This window comes from Mobula hypostoma, chromosome 11, assembly GCF_963921235.1.
Source record: "Mobula hypostoma chromosome 11, sMobHyp1.1, whole genome shotgun sequence".
Classification (NCBI taxonomy): domain Eukaryota; kingdom Metazoa; phylum Chordata; class Chondrichthyes; order Myliobatiformes; family Myliobatidae; genus Mobula; species Mobula hypostoma.
In genome coordinates, this window is record NC_086107.1 from 98,937,497 (window position 1) to 98,964,636 (window position 27,140).

The 27,140-nt window shown below is 51.2% G+C and overlaps 1 protein-coding gene and 1 non-coding gene across 2 annotated transcripts; one reads left to right on the forward strand and one right to left on the reverse strand.

Moving 5' to 3' along the window:
• Positions 1–1,689: 1,689 nt before the first annotated feature.
• On the reverse strand, positions 1,690–8,225 carry tomm22 (translocase of outer mitochondrial membrane 22 homolog (yeast)). Its single transcript, XM_063063348.1, has 4 exons — positions 8,068–8,225; positions 6,257–6,375; positions 4,040–4,157; positions 1,690–2,679 (listed from the first exon to the last, which is right to left on the reverse strand). Exons 1-4 carry the CDS (start codon positions 8,191–8,193, stop codon positions 2,602–2,604), a joined length of 441 nt encoding a protein of 146 aa, XP_062919418.1. The 5' UTR covers positions 8,194–8,225; the 3' UTR covers positions 1,690–2,601.
• Positions 8,226–13,639: 5,414 nt separating this feature from the next.
• LOC134354483 (U12 minor spliceosomal RNA) lies at positions 13,640–13,790 on the forward strand. The gene has a single exon (XR_010019840.1). It is a non-coding gene; the product is annotated as a U12 minor spliceosomal RNA (small nuclear RNA).
• Positions 13,791–27,140: the final 13,350 nt, after the last annotated feature.

Here is a 27,140-nt window from a genome sequence, read left to right on the forward strand (position 1 = left end):
TGTGCCTTCTGTGAACACAGATACAACTGGGTTATTTACTTCACCTGTCACTATCTAATTCTCTTATTTAAAAAAAATATCTGTAAAGTACCCAGCTTTGCCTCTGTATTTCCTACTTACATTCCAATAAAGCACACATGCTAGATAGCAACTGTGCCTTCAGATCTGCCCAAGGGTACTGATGAACTGGACACTTTCCCTGGCATTGGCAGAGCTGGAGAGACCGAGCTCATCAGTTTTATTTGGAGATATACTGTGGAATCGGACCGCCGAGCCGAGCCATACCACACCACACACACACTACTCCGATTTAACCAAATCACGGAACAATTCGCACGTGGGGGGAAACCCATGCATTTCACGGGGGGTGGGGGTGGACGTACAGAGACGCCCTACAGAGGATGCCGGGATTGAACTCTGACGCCCCCAGCTGTAAAGTGTCACACTAACCGCTAGGCTTCTGGGACGAACTGCGAGAAAACCCAGCACTGGGCAGGCTAGGCATCAAAGTCATTCTCTTGGTACATTCATAGAGCCTGTTCATTGGTGCAGAATGCACAACCACAACGGTGGAGAGAGGTTGCACAGAGCAGTCTGTGCAATTCTTTTTGACTGCTTCAGACACGCAGGCCGCTGATAGCAGTACACACACTCCTGATCTTTGGGATTTTATGGGGGAGCTGTTGGGAAAGGTCAGGAGACATGGGAGGAACATCCTTTGATCTTCAGCTCCTGGACACGAGCAAGATACTTTGTTCATCTTCTGAGAACGCCAGTGCCTGGAGAGGAAGCAAAGGATTTGTTGGAGGCCTTACAGATCTAATGGCACCAGAAGAGGCTTGACACCAAGATCAATATTTTAAACTACTGTTGTTGTTCCTAATACGTAGTTATTTTAAAACATTCACGGGGTGGGGGAGGGGGCTGTAGATAAAGGAAAAAAGGGTTACAGAGCAAAGCTCTCTACGCAATTTTCTTTAACATTCTCAAGGCAAGGATAGGACAGATTTGGTACAGGGCAAAACTCCCTCTAAACTTTGTCAACTGCAACCACAGCAAGATTACAAGTTGGTCAAACTAATGGCATTATGGCGCTGGGGTCTGCGGTTGCTATTAGAGTGGGGGAAGTGCACAGAGAGGCTAAATGCCATTATATCATAATTCAGATGTGATATAGGCATCCGTTAGTCTCATGAGACCATGGATTTGCGCCTTGGAAGGTATCCAGGGCACAGCCTGGGCAAGGTTGTATGGAAAACCAGCAGTTGCCCATGCTGCAAGTCTCCCCTCTTCACGCCACCGATGTTGTCCAAGGGAAGGGCATTAGGACCCATACAGCTTGGCACCAGTGTCGTCGCAGAGCAATGTGTGGTTAAGTGCCTTGCTCAAGGACACATACACTACCAAGGCTTGAACTAGCAACCTTCAAATCACTAGATGACCACGCGCCAACCTCAGATATGATACCTGCCTGAATACCATTGTTACTGTATATTAGTGAAAAGTCCCACTGGAGCACTGTGACCTTTGCAGATTCCATGCAGTATCAGTGAGCCGGTGGGAAAAAGCCAGAACTGGAGCCTGTCCCACTCAGCTGTCTGCACTCGCTGAGTCTGGACACAATTACAACTGCACTCATTTCCAAGCAAGTGTGTGTGTCCTCCTAAAATAAGATTAACTCTTTCACAATCCAGCACCAGATGTTTATTGAACCACAATACAATTCAAACAGCTCTGTGTTAACTTGTCACTGTTTCTGCAGGCAGTACGTTCAGGTTGGCCTCTGTACCATGTCATAGCCTATCACCCAGAGTCAGGTATAAGCAATTAAGTTGTAACCTGCCCAGTCTCCTTCACCCTGCAGCCTCAGTGAACACATTCCCACCTCACCTTGCACACTGGTCGCCCAGTATCGTGTGGATAATTGGTCTGGAGCCGGTGGTGAATCGCAGGCAACAGTCTCTCTCTTTGGTGAGAGCTCATTCCCCGACGGTACAAGCTTCACTGTTCCGAGCACTGCATCACTGCAGGCACTAAACGTGCCCGACTTCGCGACAGCCGGCAGTATTTTGACTTTGCAATACCTGGCACTGTGAGGCAGACCGATGCAGGGCGAGCTTGTTTTGCGTTTAGAGTAGGACCAGGAACCCCTACCATTAATCGAGGGGTCTGCCAACGCCAGGCTGGGAATCCCTGGTTTAGATGGAGCTCAGGACTGGTAGAGGTGTCCCTCATACCCCTTGCTGAACCTGGTGAACACTAACACACACATAAACAACTGGGGCAGAACAACTTGTACACCTCGATGATAAAAGATGCTGTGAACAATCACACTGCAATTCATGAATAACGGGGCTTGAGCACTCACCGAGCTGCCTCCTCCTCCTCCCACGAACTATCCAAGTTCATTATCCCCAACCCTCCCCCTCCCACAACCAGCAGACACGATGCTCCAGACATTGGGCCTGGGTCAGCTCGACCCTCCTCAGCGACGGGCTGCGGACTCCAAGTCGGTAGGTGCTATCAAATTCCCTCCCCAAGGTCCGTCCTTTAATCCCTCCTCCACCAGCAATTCCTGTTCCGAGGGGAGGGTCAAGTCCATTATATTTTCCCTGGAACTGGTGGTGGCAGCATTCCCGGCATTCCTCCGGATATCCCTGTGTTCGGACCCAGTAGGATCTGCGAATGATTTTTTTTAAAAATCAGATTAGGAAATGAACAGTACAATATATTTGGATTGATTTGTTCTCCGATCTTGGCAACTTACTTGCAAACGTACAAGGAGGCATCATCAGTGCGCTGTTAATTGTGGGTTCTTGTGGGTTACGCTGATAAAACGTTTACAAGTAGATGGCCAAGATCGCAGAACAACTCAACCCAACCATCAACCACCCAAGCTACACATTTTCCAAATTATTTCAAATACAAAATACATTCAGATGCAAAGCAGCAGGCCCATGCTCACAATTATTTCAGTTACTGTCACATTCCTGTCAGCTTGAACCAGTCTGACCGGTCTCCTCTGACCTCTCTCATTGGTAAGATACTTTCGCCCACAGAACTGCTGCTCACTGGATGCTTTTGCTTTTTTGCACCACTCTCTGTAAAATCTTTGTGTGTGAAAATCCCAGAAGATCAGCAGTTTCTGAGATACTCAGACCTTCCTGTCTGACACCAACAATGGTCAAAGTCACTTAGATCATATTTCTTCCCCATTCTGATGTTTGGTTTGAACAACTTAACCTCTTGACCATGTCTGCATGCTTTGATGCATCGAGTTGCTGCCGCATGATTAGCTGATTTGATATTTGCATTAACAAATAAGTGTATCTAATAAAGTGGCCACTGAGTATTTTATGAAGGCCCAGAAGTGCTTCCTGTCTGGATTAAGGGCTAGATTTCCAGAATGCCTCACCTGCAGGTTCAGTGCTTCATTCTTTGTCCAAGTTCAAGACTGTTTAATGTCATTTCCAGTACACAAATGCAATGGAGAACAAAATAATTGTTACCCCCTCACTTAATCTCATTTCACACAATGTCTGATGTCACAGGAGACGGACTGGCAACTGCTGCAGAACAGAGACAGGTTCACCCACAACCACTCCTTTAGTCTGTGGTACAACGTTGGTCACCCTACTCCTTGCACAGCTGTGCCCTGGCCAACGTTCCCGCTCATTTCATTTTTACAGCTGCGTGGACCAACCAAGAAATTTTTACACGGCCAGAAAACTTTTTACTTGTAATATGAACACTATGAATATTTAGAAAGAAAATGGAAAAATCACATACCTTTGAATTTACTTATTAATTGGAGGGTATAATGAAATTTCGACAATGGAAAAAATATTTCACATTTCGTAAACTTTTTCTAGCTGAGTTCAATTCCAGCTGCGTGGCAACGAAGGCTATGTGCGTGGCAGCATTTCAGTTACTGTGCTGTCACACAACTTAGGGCCCAGTTGCTTGTCGCATCTCCCCAGCACCCCTGGGCCCAGCGTCCCCCTCCGCCCCAGGGCCCAGCCCACAGCCGAGTCCTCACCTGTCTCTGTTGCTGGATCTGTTGTTGCTCCAATTGTAGTTTTTCTGTTTCAAAGACTACTGGGAGAATCAGGATCATGAAGGACGTGGTCCCCACCCACAGGGCCGAGCGAGTGAAGCTGTAAAACACATCATCAACTGAATGTTATGACTCGGCTGCCTCTGTCCCCATGACCAACAGACAGTCCGGTCTGCCCAACTTCAACCCCACCACTCAAACTGTTCCACTTTCCTGAGCAATTTGGTGCACATATCTTTTGTTACTAAGACCCAGTCAGAGCACATTGTGATAACTGTAATAACAATAAAGTCTCTCCCTGCGCATTGGGCAGCAACCTTGCCGTTTCTTTTACAAGGCTGAGCTGCTAGCTCGACACTCAGCCCAGCACAGATGGAAAGCGTGCAAGGAGCTGGCTGGATTCGAACCCACGGCCACTCACTCCAAAGTCCAGTGCGGATGCCACTGCATCGCCAGCCGGCCTTTTCCTCATCGACCTTCTTTGTAATCACCTCAAAAGCCTCAATTACTTCAATTAAACCTCACTTTCCCTGAACAATTCCATGCTGACTCTGATCAATCTGTACTAAAGCTGTCCCACAGAAGTTTACCCTGGCAAACTGGCTAGTCTGTATGCTTGGACTATCCCCCCCTCCTCCTTTCAGCAAACCGCTTCAGTCAGCTTTCAGCACAGGAGGAGCACATTTCCTCTCTTCCTTCCTTTAGGATTTGGGAAACAGTCTGCCAGGGTCTAGCAACTCACACTTCTTAAAGATGCCACATCAGAATCAGATTTAATAGCACTGGCATATGTCAAAAAGTTCAAAGTAAATTCCTTTGACTTCCCATCCTCAAGTCCACAATCAATTCCTTGGTCTTACAAACGTTGAGTGCAAGGTTTATGTTGTGACAGCACTCAACCAGCTGATTTTATGATATCATGTATCATAAAATCAATTTTATTCATTTATGTATATTTTACTCCATAACCTCTAACTTCACTTTTATATAATTCTTAATTTATAATTGTGTGTGTGATATAGCTGTTGTTTTGTTACAGGTCACACCAACCACAGCAAATTCCTAATGTAAATGTATGTGGTGAATTAAATTGATCCTTGATATTTCTCTTCTATGGAGCCTGAAGGCACACACTCAGCAATTCAGAAAGAACTTCTTCCCCTCTGCCAACAGATGGGCCCTGAACACATGAGTACTCCCTCACTTCTTTAAAAAATTACTATTTGTTTTTGTACTATTTTTATCTATTTTCAATCTAATATACATACACATGTATATTTACTATAATTGATTGATTTTTTATTTCTATATTATCATGTATTATATCGAACTGCTGCTGCTAAGTTAACAAATTTCACAACACGCGCTGGTGATAATAAACCTGATTCTGATTCTATGTACAGTATTTATCTTCCATGAAAGCAAAATCCATTCCACTTCTACCGTATTGATCTACCTTCAGGTTGCAGTCTCTAATGTACTTCTATTAAAATGTCCCTCTGCATAAATGGTCTTTCCCCATTCAAAGTATTTCCAGTGTGGCTCTTTTCTGCACCAACACAAAATCAAATTGAACTATGGCCATAAAAAGAATGCTGGAGGAATTCAATGGGTGGAGCAGCTCCCGTGAGGGTGGGCTAGGAACAGTCCATGTTTCAGGTCAAGGCCCTGCTCAAGTCTGAGACAGCCAGTGCGACTATCACCTGTTGGCCCTGTCCCACCTACCCACCCCGCTCTCTTTATACTGACCATCTTCCCTCCACAGCAGGGGGCTCCCAACCTTTTCTCACGCCGTGAGCCCTCACCACTAACCGAGGGGTCTGTGGACCCCAAGTTGGGAGCCCCTGCTCTACACTCCCAGGCTTGATGCTGGGCCTCAACCCAAAACTTGCAGCAATTCCTCCCATCCCCTCCTTCCCTACTGATGCCGCTTGCCCCAGGGGGTTCCTCACCACCAGCAGATAGGTCATTACTCCAGATTCCACCATTTGCACTCTCTGCTCTCCTCCCACCGCTTCCCACTTGTCCAGGATCACTCTCCAGGTCTAAGTGCAGCCGATGGATAAGACACTTTTAATTACACTTCAGTAATCCCCCAGCTTTTACACCTTCCGCGCTGTTGCAGCCTCTGTGAGCTGCTTGGTACCTCCACCACACACTGCCGTTTCCAGAAAACCTGCGGCACTGCCCGCTTCACACCTGTACAGCTTCTTGGCCAACGTCAGTGAGCAGCTGGCGGCTACCCCCGAGGCGTTTCGTACTCCCTCAGGGAACATCTCCGTCAAACCCCACAGTCGCTCCGCAAGGGACTCATCCAACTGCAAGCATAGGATGATAAAGCAGAATTAAAACCTTTATCACCAGCGCGACGGAATGCTGAGATTGCAACACTGATAATGTGTTCAGTTGAAGCACAGGCCGACGTGAGATCACAGACCACAGCGCTTGCTTCAAGTTATTCACCAAATGTGATGACCCAAAATGTTAACTGGGCACCCCAAAATCAAAGCCCCATACCACTTACACATACTTCAATCCAAAATTGGGGCAGCACAGTACCACTGTGGCTAGCACAATGCTTTGCAGTACTAGAACCCGGGTGTACCTCCCACGGCTGTCTGCAAGGAGTTTGAAAAATTCTGATCCCTGAAAAATTTTGGAAAGATGTATTTCAAATTTTTTCTGTACTTTTCAATGTTATTTTTAAGCCCAATCCCTTGACTGCCATGTTTGGTATTGTTGAGGATAGTGCTACAAAACTGAAGCCATCCAATTTGCGGGTATTGGCCTTTATGTCTCTTATGGCCAGGAGGATGATCTTGCTCAAGTGGAAGGAGGCCACCCCACCCACTCATGTTCAATGACCATCTGATGTTATGTTGTGCCTTGATCTAGAGAAGATTCGTTGTTCGATTTCTGATTCTAAACATGATTTTCTAATGTTATGGGGACCCATTCTGAGTTATTTTCATAATCTTTGAACTGTTATTAAAGTATGGATCTGAGCCATTATTAATTATATGGTAAGGCATTTTTTTTTCTTTTTTTTAACCAACCAGCTCATTTTGGTAGTGGGGGTAGATTTTCTTTTAATAAAATATAATTATTTTATTTTATAATTCAATCTTTTTTTCTATATGACTGACTTGGAATATGGGATACTGTGATCATATTACTGTGATTTAAATGTAATGTAATCTGTATTACTTACTTGTATCCTAATGAATTTTGTCTTTGTATTCATGCAATTTATATAACGTCTGTCTGTCTGTCTAGGTACCATATCCGTTGTGGACTTTGGTGACCATGATTTAATTTATATAATATTGATAAAAATACTGAAAGAGGAGTTTGCACGTTCTCCCTGTGGCCATGTGGGTTTCCTCCGGGTGCCCCAGTTTCCCCCCACAGTCCAAAGACGTGCCGGCTGGTAGGTTAATTGGTCATTGTAAATTACCCTGTGGTTAAGCCAGGATTAAAGAGGTGGGTTGCAGGGTAGCTTGGCTTGAAGAGCCCACACCGGGCTGTATCTCAATAAATACAATAATCTCTCTCCCTACAACACATACTCGCAAAACATGTTAAAGTAGAAAAAAATGCACCAAGGATTCAGCACCGGGTTAATTTTGGCAGGAAACCACGCAGATGCAAAGACAGACTTCAAAGTGGGAATTCCAAAGTTTCCGGGTCCCAATGGGGGATGATTAGTATCTGCAACGGGAGGAGCCTGGAGAGCCGTGGGAAAAGGAGAGGTGACCCGGAGAACCAGGACTAATCTAGACCGGCGTGGAGCGTGGCCTGGGTGCCGGCTCCAGAGGGCGGGAAAGGCTTCGGTAGCCGGGCCGAGGGACCACTGTGGAGATCGGTAACAGAGCCGGGCCTGGCGGGGGGAAACGAGGCAGCAGGGACCGGGCAGGGGTCACGGGAACTCCAGCTCCGGGCTGCGGCCCACACTCCACCCCCGGCACTGGACACGGACACAACCACCCCACCCCCTCCCGGCTCCTCACATCGTCATCATCATCGTCCTCGATTTCGTCGCCGGCATCAAGCCGCCGCTCCACACTCAGCTCTGCCGCCATCCGACCGACCTGCACCTCCACCTGCACTAGGCCGAGAACGCCGCGCATGCGCATCTCCGCCAGCGACGACGCCACCTGTCGGCCGGAGTACTCTGCAGCACCAGAGAGGCGAGTGGCGAGACCGGGTACTGCAGGGGCTGATTAACTCCATCAACACTGAGACACCGTACATGTGCAATGTGTTTTGGCAGCAGCACAGTGCAAAATATAAAAATTACTATGAATTACACAAATAAATAAATAATGAGGTAATAAACACAAGAGATTCTCCAGATGCTAGAAACCCAAAGACACACAAAATTCCCTTGCACCCTATTCCCTTGCAAACACACAGTCTGCAAGGATTGTTTCATCTGCCCCACAAGGGCAGTGTGCGGTGGGGCAGTCCAGGGAGGGGTCTGACGGGGGTGGGGGGGCCCTCTCACCAGTGAGGCCTTGGTGCCTTAGTTCTGGTGACGAGACATCCAGCCAAATGGCTTCTTCAGTCTGCTCAGAGACCCATCCCACGTTGCTAGACAGATAAAAGTTGCTGGTGAACGCAGCAGGCCAGGCAGCATCTCTAGGAAGAGGTGCAGTCGACGTTTCGGGTCGAGACGTTTCAGGTCGAGACCCTTCGTCAGGACTAACTGAAGGAAGAGTGAGTAAGGGATTTGAAAGTTGGAGGTATCAAATCCCTTATTCACTCTTCCTTCAGTTAGTCCTGACGAAGGGTCTCGGCCCGAAACGTCAACTGCACCTCCTCCTAGAGATGCTGCCTGGCCTGCTGCGTTCACCAGCAACTTTTATGTGTGTTGCTTGAATTTCCAGCATCTGCAGAATTCCTGTTGTTTGCTAGACAGACATTGTCTGTTAATGTGAATTCTATTGTATTTCCTTTTTTCTCCCCCGTAAATGGAGGTAATAAATCTCAAGGCAGTATATAATTTAGTAATTTTTATTTCGAGACACAGCACAGTAACAGACCCCTCCAGCCTAATGAGCCCATGCTGTCTGATTACATCAACCGACTAACCCATGCGCCTTTGGACCGTGGGAGGAAACTGGGCCACTTGGAGGAAACCACAAACCCCTCACAGTCAGCGGTGGGAATTGAACCGGGGTCGCCTGCACTGTGAAGCGCCGTGCTAACCACGACACAATCATTCTGCCCCATGGAGCACCCTGATAACAGAATCACTCCGAACACAGCGCTCCCAGGACCTCCCGGGCTCAGCACTGCTTTGAAGAACGTGCAGCCAAAGGAGTTTTTCACAGCAACCTTTCCATGATGGATCCAACTAAATGGACCTTTGCACAGGGTAGAAATGTCTGACACCAGAGGGCACGCATTGAAGGGGAGAGGCGGTCGGTTCAAGGGGGTAGGTGAGGGATAAGATTTTACTCAGAGGGTGGTGAATGCCTGGAATGTGCTGCCTGATACGGTGGTAGAGGCAAATACATTAGAGGGTTTTAAGAGTCATTTAGAGAGGCACAAGGATGTGAGGAAGATGGAGGGATATGGACTTTGTGTGGGTAGGACAGCACCAGGAACAGGAAGATTCTCAGCATTGAGTCTCGCCTGGTGTTTGTTTTCCAGATCCACGTACATTCAGTGCAGACACAGCCACACATCTGAATGAGGGAGATACTGAGTCCCCGTCACTCCCGTTTTATGGGGCTCAACGGGAGATGCCTCTGGGGAGTCTCGGTGTGGGAGCGGGGAACGGGTCACACTTGCACCCAGCACAGCCACACTGAGATCATCTCACACCCGGTGACCAGGCTCTGGCCTTGCTTTGAGAGGAAATGCGGCTCCCACGCCCCTAATTCCTGCTTCACCTTGTCCGTCCACTCCAGCCGGTTCTTGCCGTGTATCCTGACCCCACCCCACTCCGAACCAGATCTCCAGCGCTTTCAGGTAGTCTGACATGACGATGAAGAGGATGCTGGATCGGTCGGGCCAGTTGCCGAAGAGCATGGCTTCGCTCTTCGTGCGGTTGATCCTGGCCCCCGACGCTAGCTCGAACTGTTCGCAGGTGCCAATCAACCTGCGAACTGACCTCGGATCAGAGCAGAAGAGGGCGACGTCGTCCATGTACAGGGAGGTTTTCACTTGGGTCCCTCCACTGCCTGGCAGCGTCACCCCTCTTATGCCCTCATCCCTCCTGATGGCTTCCGCAAAGGGTTCTATGCAGCAGACAAACAAGACAGGGGAGAGGGGACAGCCCTGCCTGACTCCAGACCTGACGGGGAAGCTGTCTGTTTCCCACCCGTTGACCTGGACTGCACTACGGATGTCTGTGTAGAGCAGTCTGATCCAATTCCGGATTCCCTCCCCAAATCCCATTTTGGAGAGCACGTCCGCCATGTACGTGTGTGATATCCTGTCAAAGGCTTTCTCCTGGTCCAAGCTGACCAGGCAAGTGTCCACCCCTGACCCATATTAGTCTGCCAGAACTTTTCCTGCAAGATGTTGCACAGATCTGGTCCAGGTGGGTCCCCTGTCCCAGAGAAGACCTGACCGTGTTGGTGATGGTCTTCAGCAGGATCTTATCATCTGCATTCTACAGTGAGATGGATCTCCAATTCCTGATGTCCTCCCTCCCCCACTTCTGCTTGTAGATGAGGGTGATGATGCCCTTCCTCATGGAGTCTGACATGCTGACATGTTGTACCCCTCCAGCAGGTCTGATCCATTCAGTCCCACTCAGCCATTAAGCCAACCCTTCGCAAGCTGCAGCTCGTTGCCACTGAGGGGCTGGACCCTGTGTAAAGCCTTGGAGACACTTGGAGTTTGTATCGCCCAGAGGCCACGAGTGGCAGTGGTGCTGTGCAGGCTTCCAGTGTGTACATCCATAACACTGTGTTGTATAGACTGGAGAACACTGTGATATGAAGGTAATAAGAGCCGGCTACACAAGATACGCTGCAGCTGCTGGGGTCAAAGCAACACTCACAACACGCTGGAGGAACTCAGCAGGCCGGGCAGCATCCGTGGAAACGATCAGTCAACGTTTCGGGCCGGAACCCTTCGTCAGGACTGAAGAGGGAAGGGGCAGAGGCCCTATAAAGAAGGTGGGGGGAGGGTGGGAAGGAGAAGGCTGGTAGGTTCCAGGTGAAAAACCAGTAAGGGGAAAGATAAAGGGGTTGGGGAGGGGAAGCAGGGAGGTGGTGGGCAGGAAAGGTGAAGAAGGAATGGGGAAAACACAATGGGGAGTAGAAGGAGGTGGAGCCATGAGGGAGGTGATAGGCAGATGGAGGAGGGGGCAGAGTGAAATAGGGATGGGGAAGGGAGGGGGAGGGAATTACCGGAAGTGGAGAATTCTATGTTCATACCAAGGGGCTGGAGACTACCTAGACGGTATATGAGGTGTTGCTCCCCCAGCCTGAGTTTAGCCTCATCATGGCAGTAGAGGAGGCCATGTATGGACATATCTGAATGGGAGTGGAAAGCAGAGTTGAAGTGGGTGGCTACTGGGAGATCCTGTCTGTTGTGGCAGACGGAGTGGAGGTGCTCGACGAAGCGGTCCCCCAATCTGCGTCGGGTTTCACCGATGTAGAGGAGGCCGCACCGGGAGCACCGGATGCAATAGACGACCCCAACAGACTCACAGGTGAAGTGTTGCCTCACCTGGAAGGACTGTTTGGGGCCCTGAATGGTGGCAAGAGAGGAGGTGTAGGGACAGGTGTAGCACTTGCACTTACAGGGATAAGTGCCTGGTGGGAGATCCGTGGGGAGGGACGTGTAGATAAGGGAGTCACAGAGGGACCGAGCCCTGTGGAAAGTGGAGAGGGAAAGATGTGCTTAGTGGTGGGGTCCTGTTGAAGGTGGCGGAAGTTGCAGTGGATAATGTGCTGGATCCGGAGGCTGGTGGGGTGGTAGGTGAGGACAAGGGGAACTCTGTCCCTGTAGGGGTGACGGGAGGATGGGGTGAGGGCCGAAGTGCGGGAAATGGCTGAGATGCGGGTGAGGGCATCATTGATGATGGTAGAAGGGAAACCACTATCCTCAAAGAAAGAGGACATTTGAGATGTCCTGGAATGGAAAACCTCATCCTCGGAGCAGATGCGGCAGAGACGGAGGAACTGGGAATAGGGAATGGCATTTTTAAGAGCCGGCTACTTGCATGTTTTTTATTGTATGAGTTGGCATCTAGAGGGTCCTGGGCACACAGATCATTGAGAGATAATCTTCAAGTACAGTGTACAAACGATAAAGGCAAGGTCTGGGTAGTTTCCAATCTGAGGGCATGAACATCGATTTCTCAAACTTCTGGTAATTGGATCCCCCCTTCACCATTCCCATTACTTGCCCATCACCTCCCTCTGGTGCTCCTCCCCCTTCCCTTTCTTCCACGGCCTTCTGTCCTCTCCCATCAGACTCCCCCTTCTCCAGCCCTTTACCTCCTTCACCGATCAACTTCCCAGCTCTGTACTTCATTCCCCTCCCCTCCCTCTCCCGGTTTCACCTATCACCTGCTACCTTGTACTTCTTCCTCCTCTCCTCCACCCCTCCACCGTCTTACCCTGACTTCTCAGCCTTGTTTCCAGTCCTGATGAAGGGTCTCGGCCCGAAATATCGACTGTTTACTCTTCCATAGATGCTGCCTGGCCCGCTGAGTTCTTCCAGCATTTTGTCTGTGTTGCAACGCAGTTGGCTTTATCGTTAGAGGGTGGGAACGGAGTAGTGTAGCCCAGCTCCAGTTATAAAGAGCCTGGTGAGATTATATCTGGAATGTGAGGAACAGCTCTGGTCTCACTACCCAAGAGAAGGATATTCCGAAATGAAGTAATGGAATGTCACCGGATGGATTCCTGGGGATTTATTTGTGGAGACAGATTAAGCACGCCGCTGTGTTTGGAAGGATGACTAATAGAAGCCCCCAAAGTTCTTGCAGGGCGTTACAAGGTGGATTCATGAATCATTAAAGTTGCTGGTGAACTCAGCAGGCCAGGCAGCATCTCTAGGAAGAGGTACAGTCGACGTTTTGGGCTGAGACCCTTCATCAGGACTAACTGAAGGAAGAGTTAGTAAGAGATTTGAAAGTGCTAGCTCTTCCTTCAGTTAGTCCTGACGAAGGGTCTCGGCCTGAAACGTCGACTGTACCTCTTCCTAGAGACGCTGCCTGGCCTGTTGCGTTCACCAGCAACTTTGATTGGTGTTGCTTGAATTTCCGGCATCTGCAGAATTCCTCGTGTTTGCGGATTCATGAATGATATTTCTCCCAGCCTTGTCAGCCATCCAGGACAAAGATGAATATGGAACTACAAATCCCATGATCCTCTATCACACGTCCGGGGAAAAAAAGCGTTCCCATAAAACGCCGGGAAACCATAATTTACATATCATATTTTATTTTCTTTAAATCAGTAGTTTTGGTGTAGGCAAATCATCGAAGACCGGTAGAAATCATTTGATGAGAGGTGTAGAATGTTTTATTTCTAAGTAGTTGGTTGTGTCTCACCCTGACTATGAGTGGGTGTGCTCAAGCTCTAGTCGCAGCGGCAGAGAAATTTGAGTATGCCTTAAACTAATGAGTAAGGAAAATAACGGTCCGGGGTGACGCCCGGGTCCTCGCCGCTTCGTGCGAGAGGAATTTTTGAGCGGGTAAAGGTCGCCCTATCGGTGACTCGCCTACTTTGCGGGATGCCGCAGTGCCGCGATCTGCCCGGTACCCCCCCTTTGTGAATGAAAAACATGACGTATTTACGCTGAGTGTGGGGTCTCCGTTCTTTGACTCTGAATGGCGTTCCATTCAAGTCCATGTGAGTCTGTTGGGCTCATCTGTTGCATCCGGTGCCGCCTCCTCTGTCTGTCTGTCCAGGTACCGTATCCGATGTGGACTTTGGTGACCATGGTTTTCCATATAGATCTATCCTTCGTTTTTTTGGATGACTTCCTCGATGTGTAGCCACCTGGCTATGCTTTTGACGTACATAAGCCGAGGTCTTCTTCTAGGTTTGCTCCCCTCAATCTTTCCAGAGAGTATGAGTTTTTCTAGTTCATCTTTCCGCATGATGTGTCCTAGGAATCTGAGTTGTCTTTCTCTTATTGTTGGTATGAGTGATCGAACTGCTTGGGCTCTTCTGAGAACTTCTTAATTTTACGTGTGTGTGGTCCGTGATATTTTAACATTCTCCTGGAGACTCCTTCAGCTGCTTCTAGTCTATTTTCCATTGCTGAAGAAATGGTCCAGCATTCACTTCCATAAGTCAGGATAAATCTCCTCTACATCGGTGAAACCCGACGCACATTGGGGTACCGCTTCGTCGAGCACCTCCGCTCCGTCTGCCACAACAGACAGGATCTCCCGGTTGCCACCCACTTCAACTCTGCTTCCCATTCCCATTCGGGTATGTCCATACTGCCATGATGAGGCTAAACTCAGGTTGGAGGAGCAACACCTCATATACTGTCTAGGTAGTCTCCAGCCCCTTGGTATAAACATAGAATTCTCCAACTTCCGGTAATTCCCTTCCCCTATCCCTATTTCACTCTGCCCCCTCCCCCAGCTGCCTATCACCTCCCTCATGGTTCCGCCTCCTTCTACTACCCGTTGTGTTTTCCCCTATTCCTTCTTCACCTTTCCTGCCTATCACCTCCCTGACTCCCCTCCCCCACCCCTTTATCTTTCCCCTTACTGGTTTTTCACCTGGAACCTACCAGCCTTCTCCTTCCCACCCTCCCCCACCTTCTTTATAGGGCCTCTGCCCCTTCCCTCTACAGTCCTGACAAAGGGTTCTGGCCCGAAACGTCGACTTCTTATCCCTTTCCATGGATGCTGCCTGGCCTGCTGAGTTCCTCCAGCATCTGAAACAGAAATTGTTGCGAGTGCTCACAAACGCGAGAAAATCAGCGGATGCTGCAAATCCGAGGCAACGTACACATAACGCTGGAGGAACTCAGCAGGTCTTTGAGAACTTCTGATGTCTTCTTCCAGTCCTGGTGAAGGGTCTCGGCCCAGCCTTGCCACTTCATTGTTTGCGGAGATTGTTTACCAGAAAGAAGTTTTATTAAAAAGGTATTTAGTTATGTTCTTTGTTTCATTGGGCTTCACCAGCGCCATCTTAAACCGGAATAGTTTACAGTTTATCACCCACTCCAGTTTAACGCTATCAGATACTCGCCGTCCCCATCCCAACCCTCCCTACACCAGACAACCCTGCACTGAATGGGTTTGATTTACAGTCGTCACCGGTACTGAAACACAGTGAACATCTTGTCTTGCGTACTGTACATACAGATCAGATCAGGGCACAGTGCGTGAAGGTAGAACAAGGTCAAACAATAAGAGAAGGTGGGGAAAGCACAGAGCAAGCGGCCATAACGAGCGGACTCTGAAGTCAAGAGTCCGTCGTATTGTCCTGGGGGACCAAGCAAGAGTCTCATAACAACTGTCCTTGAATCTGGTGGGACCTGCTTTAACGTTCTTCTGCCCAATGGGAGAAAGGGAAAGAGAGAATATTCCAGGGTGGCTGATTATATTGGCTTCCACACCGAGGTGGCAAGTGATGACTCCGTTGTGGGAGATGTGTAGAGTCCATGGTGGGAGATGTGTGGGGTCCATGGTGGGACATGTGTGGGGTCCATGGTGGTAGATGTGTAGAGTCCATGATGGGAGATGTGTAGAGTTCATGGTGGGAGAAGTGTGGGGTCCATGGTGGGAGATGTGTGGGGTCCATGGTGCGAGATGTGTGGGTCCATGATGGGAGATGTGTAGAGTCCATGGTGGGAGATGTGTGGGTCCATGGTGGGAGATGTGTGGGTCCATAGTGGGAGATGTGTAGGGTCCATAGTGGGAGATGTGTAGGGTCCATAGTGGGAGATTAATAGGGTCCATAGTGGGAGATTAGTAGGGTCCATAGTGGGAGATATGTAGGGTCCATGGTGGGAGATGTGTGGGGTCCATGGTGGGAGATGTGTAGGGTCCATGGTGGGAGATGTGTGGGTCCATGATGGGAGATGTGTGGGTCCATGATGGGAGATGTGTAGAGTCCATGGTGGGAGATGTGTGGGTCCATAGTGGGAGATGTGTGGGTCCATAGTGGGAGATGTATAGGGTCCATAGTGGGAGATTAGTAGGGTCCATAGTGGGAGATGTGTAGAGTCCATAGTGGGAGATGTGTAGAGTCCATAGTGGGAGATGTGTGGCTCCATGATGGGAGATGTGTGGGGTCCATGGTGGGAGATGTGTGGGGTCCATTGTGGGAGATGTGTAGGGTCCATGGTGGGAGATGTGTAGGGTCCATGGTGGGAGATGTGTGGGGTCCATGGTGGGAGATGTGTGGGGTCCATGGTGGGAGATGTGTGGGGTCCATGGTGGGAGATGCGTGGGGTCCATGGTGGGAGATGCGTGGGGTCCATGGTGGGAGATGTGTAGGGTCCATGATGGGAGATGTGTAGAGTCCATAGTGGGAGATGTGTAGGGTGAATAGTGGGATAATAGTAGGGTCCATAGTGCGAGATGTGTAGAGTCGATGGTGGGAGATGTGTGGGGTCCATGGTGGGAGATGTGTGGGTCCATGGTGGAAGATGCGTGGAGTCCATGGTGGGAGATGCGTGGGGTCCATGGTGGGAGAAGCGTGGGGTCCATGGTGGGAGATGTGTAGGGTCCATGGTGGGAGATGTGTGGGGTCCATGGTGGGAGATGTGTGGGGTCCATGGTGGGAGATGTGTAGGGTCCATGGTGGGAGATGTGTAGAGTCCATGGTGGGAGATGAGTGGGGTCCATGGTGGGAGATGTGTAGGGTCCAGGGTGAGAGATGTGTGGGGTCCATGGTGGGAGATGTGTGGGGTCCATGGTGGGAGATGTGTAGGGTCCATGGTGGGAGATGTGTAGGGTCCATGGTGGGAGATGTGTAGGGTCCATGGTGGGAGATGTGTAGGGTCCATGGTGGGAGATGTGTAGGGTCCATGGTGGGAGATGTGTGGGGTCCATGGTGGGAGATGTGTAGGGTCCATGGTGGGAGATGTGTGGGGTCCATGGTGGGAGATGTGTGGGGTCCATGGTGGGAGATGGTGAGGGTCCATGGTGGGAGATGATGTGGGGTCCATGGTGGGAGATGTGTAGGGTCCATGGTGGGAGATGTGTGGGGTCCATGGTGGGAGATGTGTGGGTCCATGGTGGGAGATGTGTAGGGTCCATGGTGGGAGATGTGTAGGGTCCATGGTGGGAGATGTGTAGGGTCCATGGTGGGAGATGTGTGGGGTCCATGGTGGGAGATGTTGGGGTCCATGGTGGGAGATGTGTGGGGTCCATGGTGGGAGATGTGTGGGGTCCATGGTGGGAGATGTGTGGGGTCCATGGTGGGAGATGTGTGGGGTCCATGGTGGGAGATGTGTAGGGTCCATGGTGGGAGATGTGTGGGGTCCATGGTGGGAGATGTGTGCAGTGTCCATGGTGGGAGATGTGTAGAGTCCATGGTGGGAGATGTGTAGAGTCCATGGTGGGAGATGTGTAGGGTCCATGGTGGGAGATGTGTAGGGTCCATGGTGGGAGATGTGTAGGGTCCATGGTGGGAGATGTGTGGGGTCCATGGTGGGAGATGTGTAGGGTCCATGGTGGGAGATGTGTAGAGTCCATGGTGGGAGAAGTGTGGGGTCCATGGTGGGAGATGTGTGGGGTCCATGGTGGGAGATGTGTGGGGTCCATGGTGGGAGATGTGTGGGGTCCATGGTGGGAGATGTGTAGGGTCCATGGTGGGAGATGTGTAGGGTCCATGGTGGGAGATGCGTGGGGTCCATGGTGGGAGATGTGTGAGGTCCATGGTGGGAGATGTGTGGGTCCATGATGGGAGATGTGTAGAGTCCATAGTGGGAGATGTGTAGGGTCCATGGTGGGAGATGTGTAGGGTCCATAGTGGGAGATGTGTAGGGTCCATGGTGGGAGATGCGTGGGGTCCATGGTGGGAGATGCGTGGGGTCCATGGTGGGAGATGTGTAGGGTCCATGGTGGGAGATGTGTGGGGTCCATGGTGGGAGATGTGTAGGGTCCATGGTGGGAGATGTGTAGGGTCCATGGTGGGAGATGCGTGGGGTCCATGGTGGGAGATGTGTGGGGTCCATGGTGGGAGATGTGTAGGGTCCATGGTGGGAGATGTGTGGGGTCCATGGTGGGAGATGTGTAGGGTCCATGGTGGGAGATGTGTAGGGTCCATGGTGGGAGATGTGTGGGGTCCATGGTGGGAGATGTGTAGGGTCCATGGTGGGAGATGTGTAGGGTCCATGATGGGAGATGTGTGGGGTCCATGGTGGGAGATGTGTAGGGTCCATGGTGGGAGATGTGTAGAGTCCATGGTGGGAGATGTGTAGGGTCCATGGTGGGAGATGTGTAGGGTCCATGGTGGGAGATGTGTAGGGTCCATGGTGGGAGATGTGTAGGGTCCATGGTGGGAGATGTGTAGGGTCCATGGTGGGAGATGTGTGGGGTCCATGGTGGGAGATGTGTGGGGTCCATGGTGGGAGATGTGTAGGGTCCATGGTGGGAGATGTGTGGGGTCCATGGTGGGAGATGCGTGGGGTCCATGGTGGGAGATGTGTGGGGTCCATGGTGGGAGATGTGTGGGGTCCATGGTGGGAGATGTGTAGGGTCCATGGTGGGAGATGTGTAGAGTCCATGGTGGGAGTTGTGTAGGGTCCATGGTGGGAGATGTGTAGGGTCCATAGTGGGAGATGTGTAGAGTCCATAGTGGGAGATGTGTGGGTCCATGGTGGGAGATGTGTGGGGTCCATGGTGGGAGATGTGTAGGGTCCATGGTGGGAGATGTGTAGGGTCCATGGTGGGAGATGTGTAGGGTCCATGGTGGGAGATGTGTAGGGTCCATGGTGGGAGATGTGTAGGGTCCATGGTGGGAGATGTGTAGGGTCCATGGTGGGAGATGTGTAGGGTCCATGGTGGGAGATGTGTAGGGTCCATGGTGGGAGATGTGTGGGTCCATGGTGGGAGATGTGTGGGGTCCATGGTGGGAGATGTGTGGGGTCCATGGTGGGAGATGTGAGGGGTCCATGGTGGGAGATGTGTGGGGTCCATGGTGGGAGATGTGTGGGGTCCATGGTGGGAGATGTGTAGAGTCCATGGTGGGAGATGTGTAGGGTCCATGGTGGGAGATGTGTGGGGTCCATGGTGGGAGATGTGTAGGGTCCATGGTGGGAGATGTGTAGGGTCCATGGTGGGAGATGTGTAGGGTCCATGGTGGGAGATGTGTGGGGTCCATGGTGGGAGATGTGTGGGGTCCATGGTGGGAGATGTGTAGGGTCCATGGTGGGAGATGTGTAGAGTCCATGGTGGGAGATGAGTGGGGTCCATGGTGGGAGATGTGTGGGGTCCATGGTGGGAGATGTGTGGGGTCCATGGTGGGAGATGTGTAGAGTCCATGGTGGGAGATGTGTAGGGTCCATGGTGGGAGATGTGTGGGGTCCATGGTGGGAGATGTGTAGAGTCCATGGTGGGAGATGTGTAGGGTCCATGGTGGGAGATGTGTAGAGTCCATGGTGGGAGATGTGTAGGGTCCATGGTGGGAGATGTGTAGGGTCCATGGTGGGAGATGTGTAGGGTCCATGGTGGGAGATGTGTAGGGTCCATGGTGGGAGATGTGTAGGGTCCATGGTGGGAGATGTGTAGGGTCCATAGTGGGAGATGTGTAGGGTCCATGGTGGGAGATGTGTGGGGTCCATGGTGGGAGATGTGTGGGGTCCATGGTGGGAGATGTGTAGGGTCCATGGTGGGAGATGTGTAGGGTCCATGGTGGGAGATGTGTGGGGTCCATGGTGGGAGATGTGTGGGGTCCATGGTGGGAGATGTGTAGGGTCCATGGTGGGAGATGTGTAGGGTCCATGGTGGGAGATGTGTGGGGTCCATGGTGGGAGATGTGTAGGGTCCATGGTGGGAGATGTGTAGGGTCCATGGTGGGAGATGTGTAGAGTCCATGGTGGGAGATGTGTAGGGTCCATGGTGGGAGATGTGTGGGGTCCATGGTGGGAGATGTGTAGGGTCCATGGTGGGAGATGTGTGGGGTCCATGGTGGGAGATGTGTAGGGTCCATGGTGGGAGATGTGTAGGGTCCATGGTGGGAGATGTGTAGGGTCCATGGTGGGAGATGTGTAGGGTCCATGGTGGGAGATGTGTAGGGTCCATGGTGGGAGATGTGTAGAGTCCATGGTGGGAGATGTGTAGGGTCCATGAATGTGTGATGTGTGGGGTCCATGGTGGGAGATGTGTGGGGTCCATGGTGGGAGATGTGTAGGGTCCATGGTGGGAGATGTGTGGGGTCCATGGTGGGAGATGTGTGGGTCCATGGTGGGAGATGTGTAGAGTCCATTGTGGAGATGTGTAGAGTCCATGGTGGGAGATGTGTAGAGTCCATGGTGGGAGATGTGTAGGGTCCATGGTGGGAGATGTGTGGGGTCCATGGTGGGAGATGTGTAGGGTCCATCGTGGGAGATGTGTAGGGTCCACAGTGGGAGATGTGTGGGGTCCATGGTGGGAGATGTGTAGGGTCCATGGTGGGAGATGTGTGGGGTCCATGGTGGGAGATGTGTAGAGTCCATGGTGGGAGATGTGCAGAGTCCATGGTGGGAGATGTGTAGAGTCGATGGTGGGAGATGTGTAGAGTCCATGCTGGGAGATGTGTAGATTCCATGGTGGGAGATGTGTAGGGTCCATGAATGTGTGATGTGTGGGGTCCATGGTGGGAGATGTGTAGGGTCCATGGTGGGAGATGTTTGCGGTCCATGGTGGGAGATGCGCAGTGTCTCTGGTGGGAGATGCGTGGGGTCCATGGTGGGAGATGCGTGGGGTCCATGGTGGGAGATGCGTGGGGTCCATGGTTTGAGATGTGTAGGGTCCATGTTGGGAGATGTGTAGGGTCCATGATGGGAGATATGTAGAGTCCATGTTGGGAGATGTGTAGGGTCCATGGTGGGAGATGTGTAGAGTCCATGGTGGGAGATGTGTAGGGTCCATGGTGGGAGATGTGTGGGGTCCATGGTGGGAGATGTGTAGGGTCCATGGTGGGAGATGTGTAGGGTCCATGGTGGGAGATGTGTAGGGTCCACAGTGGGAGATGTGTGGGGTCCATGGTGGGAGATGTGTAGGGTCCATGGTGGGAGATGTGTGGGGTCCATGGTGGAAGATGTGTAGGGTCCAAGGTGGGAGATGTGTAGGGTCCATAGTGGGAGATGTGTAGGGTCCATAGTGGGAGATGTGTTGGGCCCATGGTGGGAGATGTGTAGGGTCCATGGTGGGAGATGTGTAGGGTCCATAGTGGGAGATGTGTTGGGTCCATGGTGGGAGATGTGTAGAGTTCATTGTGGGAGATGTGCAGAGTCCATGGTGGGAGATGTGCAGGGTCCATGAATGTATGATGTGTGGAGTCCATGGTGGGAGATGTGTCGGGTCCATGAATGTGTGCTGTGTGGGCTCCATGGTGGGAGATGTGTACAGTCCATGGTGGGAAATGTGTAGTGTCCATGAATGTGTGATGTGTGGGGTCCATGGTGGGAGATGTGTGGGGTCCATGGTGGGAGATGTGTAGGGTCCATGGTGGGAGATGTGTGGGGTCCAAGGTGGGAGATGTGTAGGGTCCATAGTGGGAGATGTGTTGGGCCCATGGTGGGAGATGTGTAGGGTCCATGGTGGGAGATGTGTAGGGTCCATGGTGGGAGATGTGTAGGGTCCATAGTGGGAGATGTGTTGGGTCCATAGTGGGAGATGTGTTGGGTCCATGGTGGGAGATGTGTGGAGTCCATTGTGGGAGATGTGTAGAGTCCATGGTGGGAGATGTGCAGGGTCCATGAATGTATGATGTGTGGGGTCCATGGTGGGAGATGTGTAGGGTCCATGAATGTGTGCTGTGTGGGGTCCATGGCGGGAGATGTGTACAGTCCATGGTGGGAAATGTGTAGTGTCCATGAATGTGTGATGTGTGGGGTCCATGGTGGGAGATCTGTAGAGTCCATGGTGGGAGATGTGTAGGGTCCATGGTGGGAGATGTGTGGGGTCCATGGTGGAAGATGTGTAGGGTCCATAGTGGAAGATGTGTAGATTCCATGGTGGGAAATGTGTAGAATCCATGGTGGGAGATGGGTAGATTCCATGGTGGGAAATGTGTAGAATCCATGGTGGGAGATGGGTAGATTCCATGGTGGGAGATGTGTAGAATCCATGGTGGGAGATGTGTAGAGTCCATGGTGGGAGATGTGTAGGGTCCATGGTGGGAGATATGTAGAGTCCATTGTGGGAGATGTGTAGAGTCCATGGTGGGAGATGTGCAGGGTCCATGGTGGGAGATGTGTAGGGTCCATGGTGGGAGATGTGTGGGGTCCATGGTGGGAGATGTGTGGGGTCCATGGTGGGAGATGTGTAGGGTCCATGGTGGGAGAAGTGTGGGGTCCATGGTGGGAGATGTGTGGGGTCCATGGTGGGAAATGTGTAGTGTCCATGGTGTGAGATGTGTAGAGTCCATGGTGGGAGATTTGCAGAGTACATGGTGGGAGATGTGTAGAGTCGATGGTGGGAGATGTGTAGATTCCATGCTGGGAGATGTGTAGATTCGATGGTGGGAGATGTGTAGGGTCCATGAATGTGTGATGTGTGGTGTCCATGGTGGGAGATGTGTAGGGTCCATGGTGGGAGATGTTTGCGGTCCATGGTGGGAGATGTGTGGGTCCATGGTGGGGGATGTGTGGGTCCATGGTAGGAGATGAGTAGAGTCCATTTTGGAGATGTGTAGAGTCCATGGTGGGAGATGTGTAGAGTCCATGTTGGGAGATGTATAGGGTCCATGGTGGGAGATATGTGGGGTCCATGGTGGGAGATGTGTAGGGTCCATGGTGGGAGATGTGTAGAGTCCACGGTTGGAGATGTGTAGGGTCCACGGTGGGAGATGTGTAGGGTCCACAGTGGGAGATGTGTAGAGTCCATGGTGGGAGATGTGTAGAGTCCATGGTGGGAGATGTGTAGAGTCGATGGTGGGAGGTGTGTAGATTCCATGCTGGGAGATGTGTAGATTCGATGGTGGGAGATATTTAGGGTCCAGGAATGTGTGATGTGTGGGGTCCATGGTGGGAGATGTGTAGCGTCCATCGTGGGAGATGTTTGCGGTCCATGGTGGGAGATGCGCAGTGTCTCTGGTGGGAGATGCGTGGGGTCCATGGTGGGAGATGCGTGGGGTCCATGGTGGGAGATGCGTGGGGTCCATGGTTTGAGATGTGTAGGGTCCATGTTGGGAGATGTGTAGGGTCCATGATGGGAGATATGTAGAGTCCATGTTGGGAGATGTGTGGGTCCATGGTGGGAGGTGTGTAGAGTCCATGGTGGGAGATGTGTAGGGTCCATGGTGGGAGATGTGTGGGGTCCATGGTGGGAGATGTGTAGGGTCCATGGTGGGAGATGTGTAGGGTCCATGGTGGGAGATGTGTAGGGTCCACAGTGGGAGATGTGTGGGGTCCATGGTGGGAGATGTGTAGGGTCCATGGTGGGAGATGTGTGGGGTCCATGGTGGAAGATGTGTAGGGTCCAAGGTGGGAGATGTGTAGGGTCCATAGTGGGAGATGTGTAGGGTCCATAGTGGGAGATGTGTTGGGCCCATGGTGGGAGATGTGTAGGGTCCATGGTGGGAGATGTGTAGGGTCCATAGTGGGAGATGTGTTGGGTCCATGGTGGGAGATGTGTAGAGTCCATTGTGGGAGATGTGTAGAGTCCATGGTGGGAGATGTGCAGGGTCCATGAATGTGTGATGTGTGGAGTCCATGGTGTGAGATGTGTAGGGTCCATGAATGTGTGCTGTGTGGGGTCCATGGTGGGAGATGTGTACAGTCCATGGTGGGAAATGTGTAGTGTCCATGAATGTGTGATGTGTGGGGTCCATGGTGGGAGATGTGTGGGGTCCATGGTGGGAGATGTGTAGGGTCCATGGTGGGAGATGTGTGGGGTCCAAGGTGGGAGATGTGTAGGGTCCATAGTGGGAGATGTGTTGGGCCCATGGTGGGAGATGTGTCGGGTCCATGGTGGGAGATGTGTAGGGTCCATAGTGGGAGATGTGTTGGGTCCATAGTGGGAGATGTGTTGGGTCCATGGTGGGAGATGTGTAGAGTCCATTGTGGGAGATGTGTAGAGTCCATGGTGGGAGATGTGCAGGGTCCATGAATGTATGATGTGTGGGGTCCATGGTGGGAGATGTGTAGGGTCCATGAATGTGTGCTGTGTGGGGTCCATGGTGGGAGATGTGTACAGTCCATGGTGGGAAATGTGTAGTGTCCATGAATGTGTGATGTGTGGGGTCCATGGTGGGAGATGTGTAGGGTCCATGGTGGGAGATGTGTAGAGTCCATGGTGGGAGATGTGTAGGGTCCATGGTGGGAGATGTGTGGGGTCCATGGTGGAAGATGTGTAGGGTCCAAGGTGGGAGATGTGTAGGGTCCATAGTGGGAGATGTGTAGATTCCATGGTGGGAAATGTGTAGAATCCATGGTGGGAGATGGGTAGATTCCATGGTGGGAGATGTGTAGAATCCATGGTGGGAGATGGGTAGATTCCATGGTGGGAGATGGGTAGATTCCATGGTGGGAGATGTGTAGAATCCATGGTGGGAGATGTGTGGAGTCCATGGTGGGAGATGTGTGGGGTCCATGGTGGGAGATGTGTAGGGTCCATGGTCGGAGATGTGTAGAATCCATGGTGGGAGATGTTTAGGGTCCACGGTGGGACATGTGTAGGGTCCACGGTGGGAGATGTGTGGGGTCCATGGTGGGAGATGTGTAGGGTCCATGGTGGGAGATGTGTAGGGTCCATAGTGGGAGATATGTTGGGTCCATGGTGGGAGATGTGTAGGGTCCATGGTGGGAGATGTGTAGTGTCCATGGTGGGAGATGTGTAGGGTCTATAGTGGGAGATGTGTGGGGTCCATGGTGGGAGATGCGTGAGGTCCATGGTGGGAGATGTGTGGGGTCCATGGTGGGAGATGTGTAGAGTCCATGGTGGGAGATGTGTAGGGTGTATAGTGGGAGATGCGTGAGGTCCATGGTGGGAGATGTGTGGGGTCCATGGTGGGAGATGTGTAGGGTCCATGGTGGGAGATGTGTAGGGTCCATGGTGGGAGATGTGTAGGGTCCATGGTGGGAGATGTGTGGGGTCCATGGTGGGAGATGTGTAGGGTCTATAGTGGGAGATGTGTGGGGTCCATGGTGGGAGATGCGTGAGGTCCATGGTGGGAGATGTGTGGGGTCCATGGTGGGAGATGTGTGGGGTCCATGGTGGGAGATGTGTGGGGTCCATGGTGGGAGATGCGTGAGGTCCATGGTGGGAGGGTTGTAGAGTCCATGGTGGGAGATGTGTAGTGTCCATGGTGGGAGATGTGTAGGGTCCATGGTGGGAGATGTGTCGGGTCCATGGTGGGAGATGTGTGGCGTGCTGGTGAATGCTGCCCTTGGCGGTGCCTGCTGTAAGATTAGGGTTCAAATTCCGTCGCTGCCTGTAAGGTGTTTGTATGTTTTTCCCCGTCAGAGCGTGGGTTTTGTCTGGCACTCCTGTTTCCTCGCACATTCCAAGTTGTGGGCATGCTGTATGGCACTAGGAGCATGGCATCGCCTGTGGGCTACCCAGTACGATCCTCGCTGATTTGATCTAATGCAAAGGACACATTTCACTGTATGTTTCGATGTACATGTACCAAATAAAGATGGTCCTTTCAGATTTCAGTCAGCTCCATCATGGGTACTGTACCAACCTCAAAACGGCAGCACCCATCACCCAGGACATTCCTTGCTCTCATTACTACCATCAGGAAGGAGGTACAGAAGCCTGAAGGCACATATTCACCAATTTAGGAACAGCTTCTTCCCCTCTGCCATCCGATTTCTGAATGGACATTGAACCCATGGGCACTACCTATCACCATATAATAATTACAGCACGGAAACAGGCCATCTTAACCCTTCTAGTCCATGCTGAACTCTTACTCTCACCTCGTCCCACTGACCTGCACTCAGCCCATAACCCTCCGTTCCTTTCCTGTCCATATAGCTGTCCAATTTAACTTTAAGTGACAACATCGAACCTGCCTCAACCACTTCTGCTGGAAGCTCGTTCCACACAGCTACCACTCTGAGTAAAGAAGTTCCCCCTCATGTTTCCCCTAAACTTTTGCCCTTTAACTCTCAACTCATGTCCTCTTGTTTGAATCTCTCCCACTCTCAATGGAAAAAGCCTATCCACGTCAACTCTATTTATGCCCCTCATAATTTTAAATACCTCTATCAAGTCTCCGTTCAACCTTCTACGCTCCAAAGAATAAAGACCCAACTTGTTCAACCTTTCTCTGTAACTTAGGAGATCAAACCCAGGTAACATTCTAGTAAATCTTCTCTGTACTCTCTCAGTACTTCCTTATTTCTATTTTTGCACTACTTACTTAACTTCAATATTTAGTATACATTGTAATTCACTTTTTTCACTATTAATATATATTGCCATGTACTACTGCTGCAAATACAAACAAAATTCACAACATATGCGGGTGATATTAAACCTGATTGGAGTGCTTTTGAGACTGTTGCATTTAGTTCTATTTAGTCATGCCTGGAAAATGTAAACACTCAGCTCCAGACAGCTTTTAATGCTGATCTGAGCTGATCCCCAACTTTCGTAAACAGAAGTCCCAAACTGAGGCCTCACACTGCCACTTCCCTTGACCACAAAGTATCAACGTCCTGGTGACTGAGGGCCTCTGTTGGGCCAATGTAGAACTGCAAGCACAGCAGCCACACGCGGAGGACGCCTGCTGGAAAGAGGCGGAACTGCAACAGAACTCAGAGGGCACCCACTGATGGGGCTCAGAACAGGAAGACCACCCACATCTCCCAGCTCAGCGCACGTAACCCACCCCATGACAACCAATTCCAAGTTCCTCAAATCTGAGGTTGAAGACAAGCAAAACAGCTGGTCATTGCCTTCAGGAGGGGGCCGATGCCTATACTCCTATCCACATGAAAAGAGCTGTGGTCGACAGCCTTAAATTCCTAGTAG

What these genes read in the sequence shown, in the direction of transcription:
- tomm22 (XM_063063348.1), bottom strand. Translation starts at nt 8,193, where the DNA reads ATGCGCATGCGCGGCGTTCTCGGCCTAGTGCAGGTGGAGGTGCAGGTC. An exon ending in TTGGCCAAGAAGCTGTACAG is followed by an intron (nt 4,158 to 6,256) that starts GTGTGAAGCGGG and finishes TGTGTTTTACAG; the next exon opens with CTTCACTCGCTCGGCCCTGT. An exon ending in AGATCCAGCAACAGAGACAG is followed by an intron (nt 2,680 to 4,039) that starts GTGAGGACTCGG and finishes AATCATTCGCAG; the next exon opens with ATCCTACTGGGTCCGAACAC.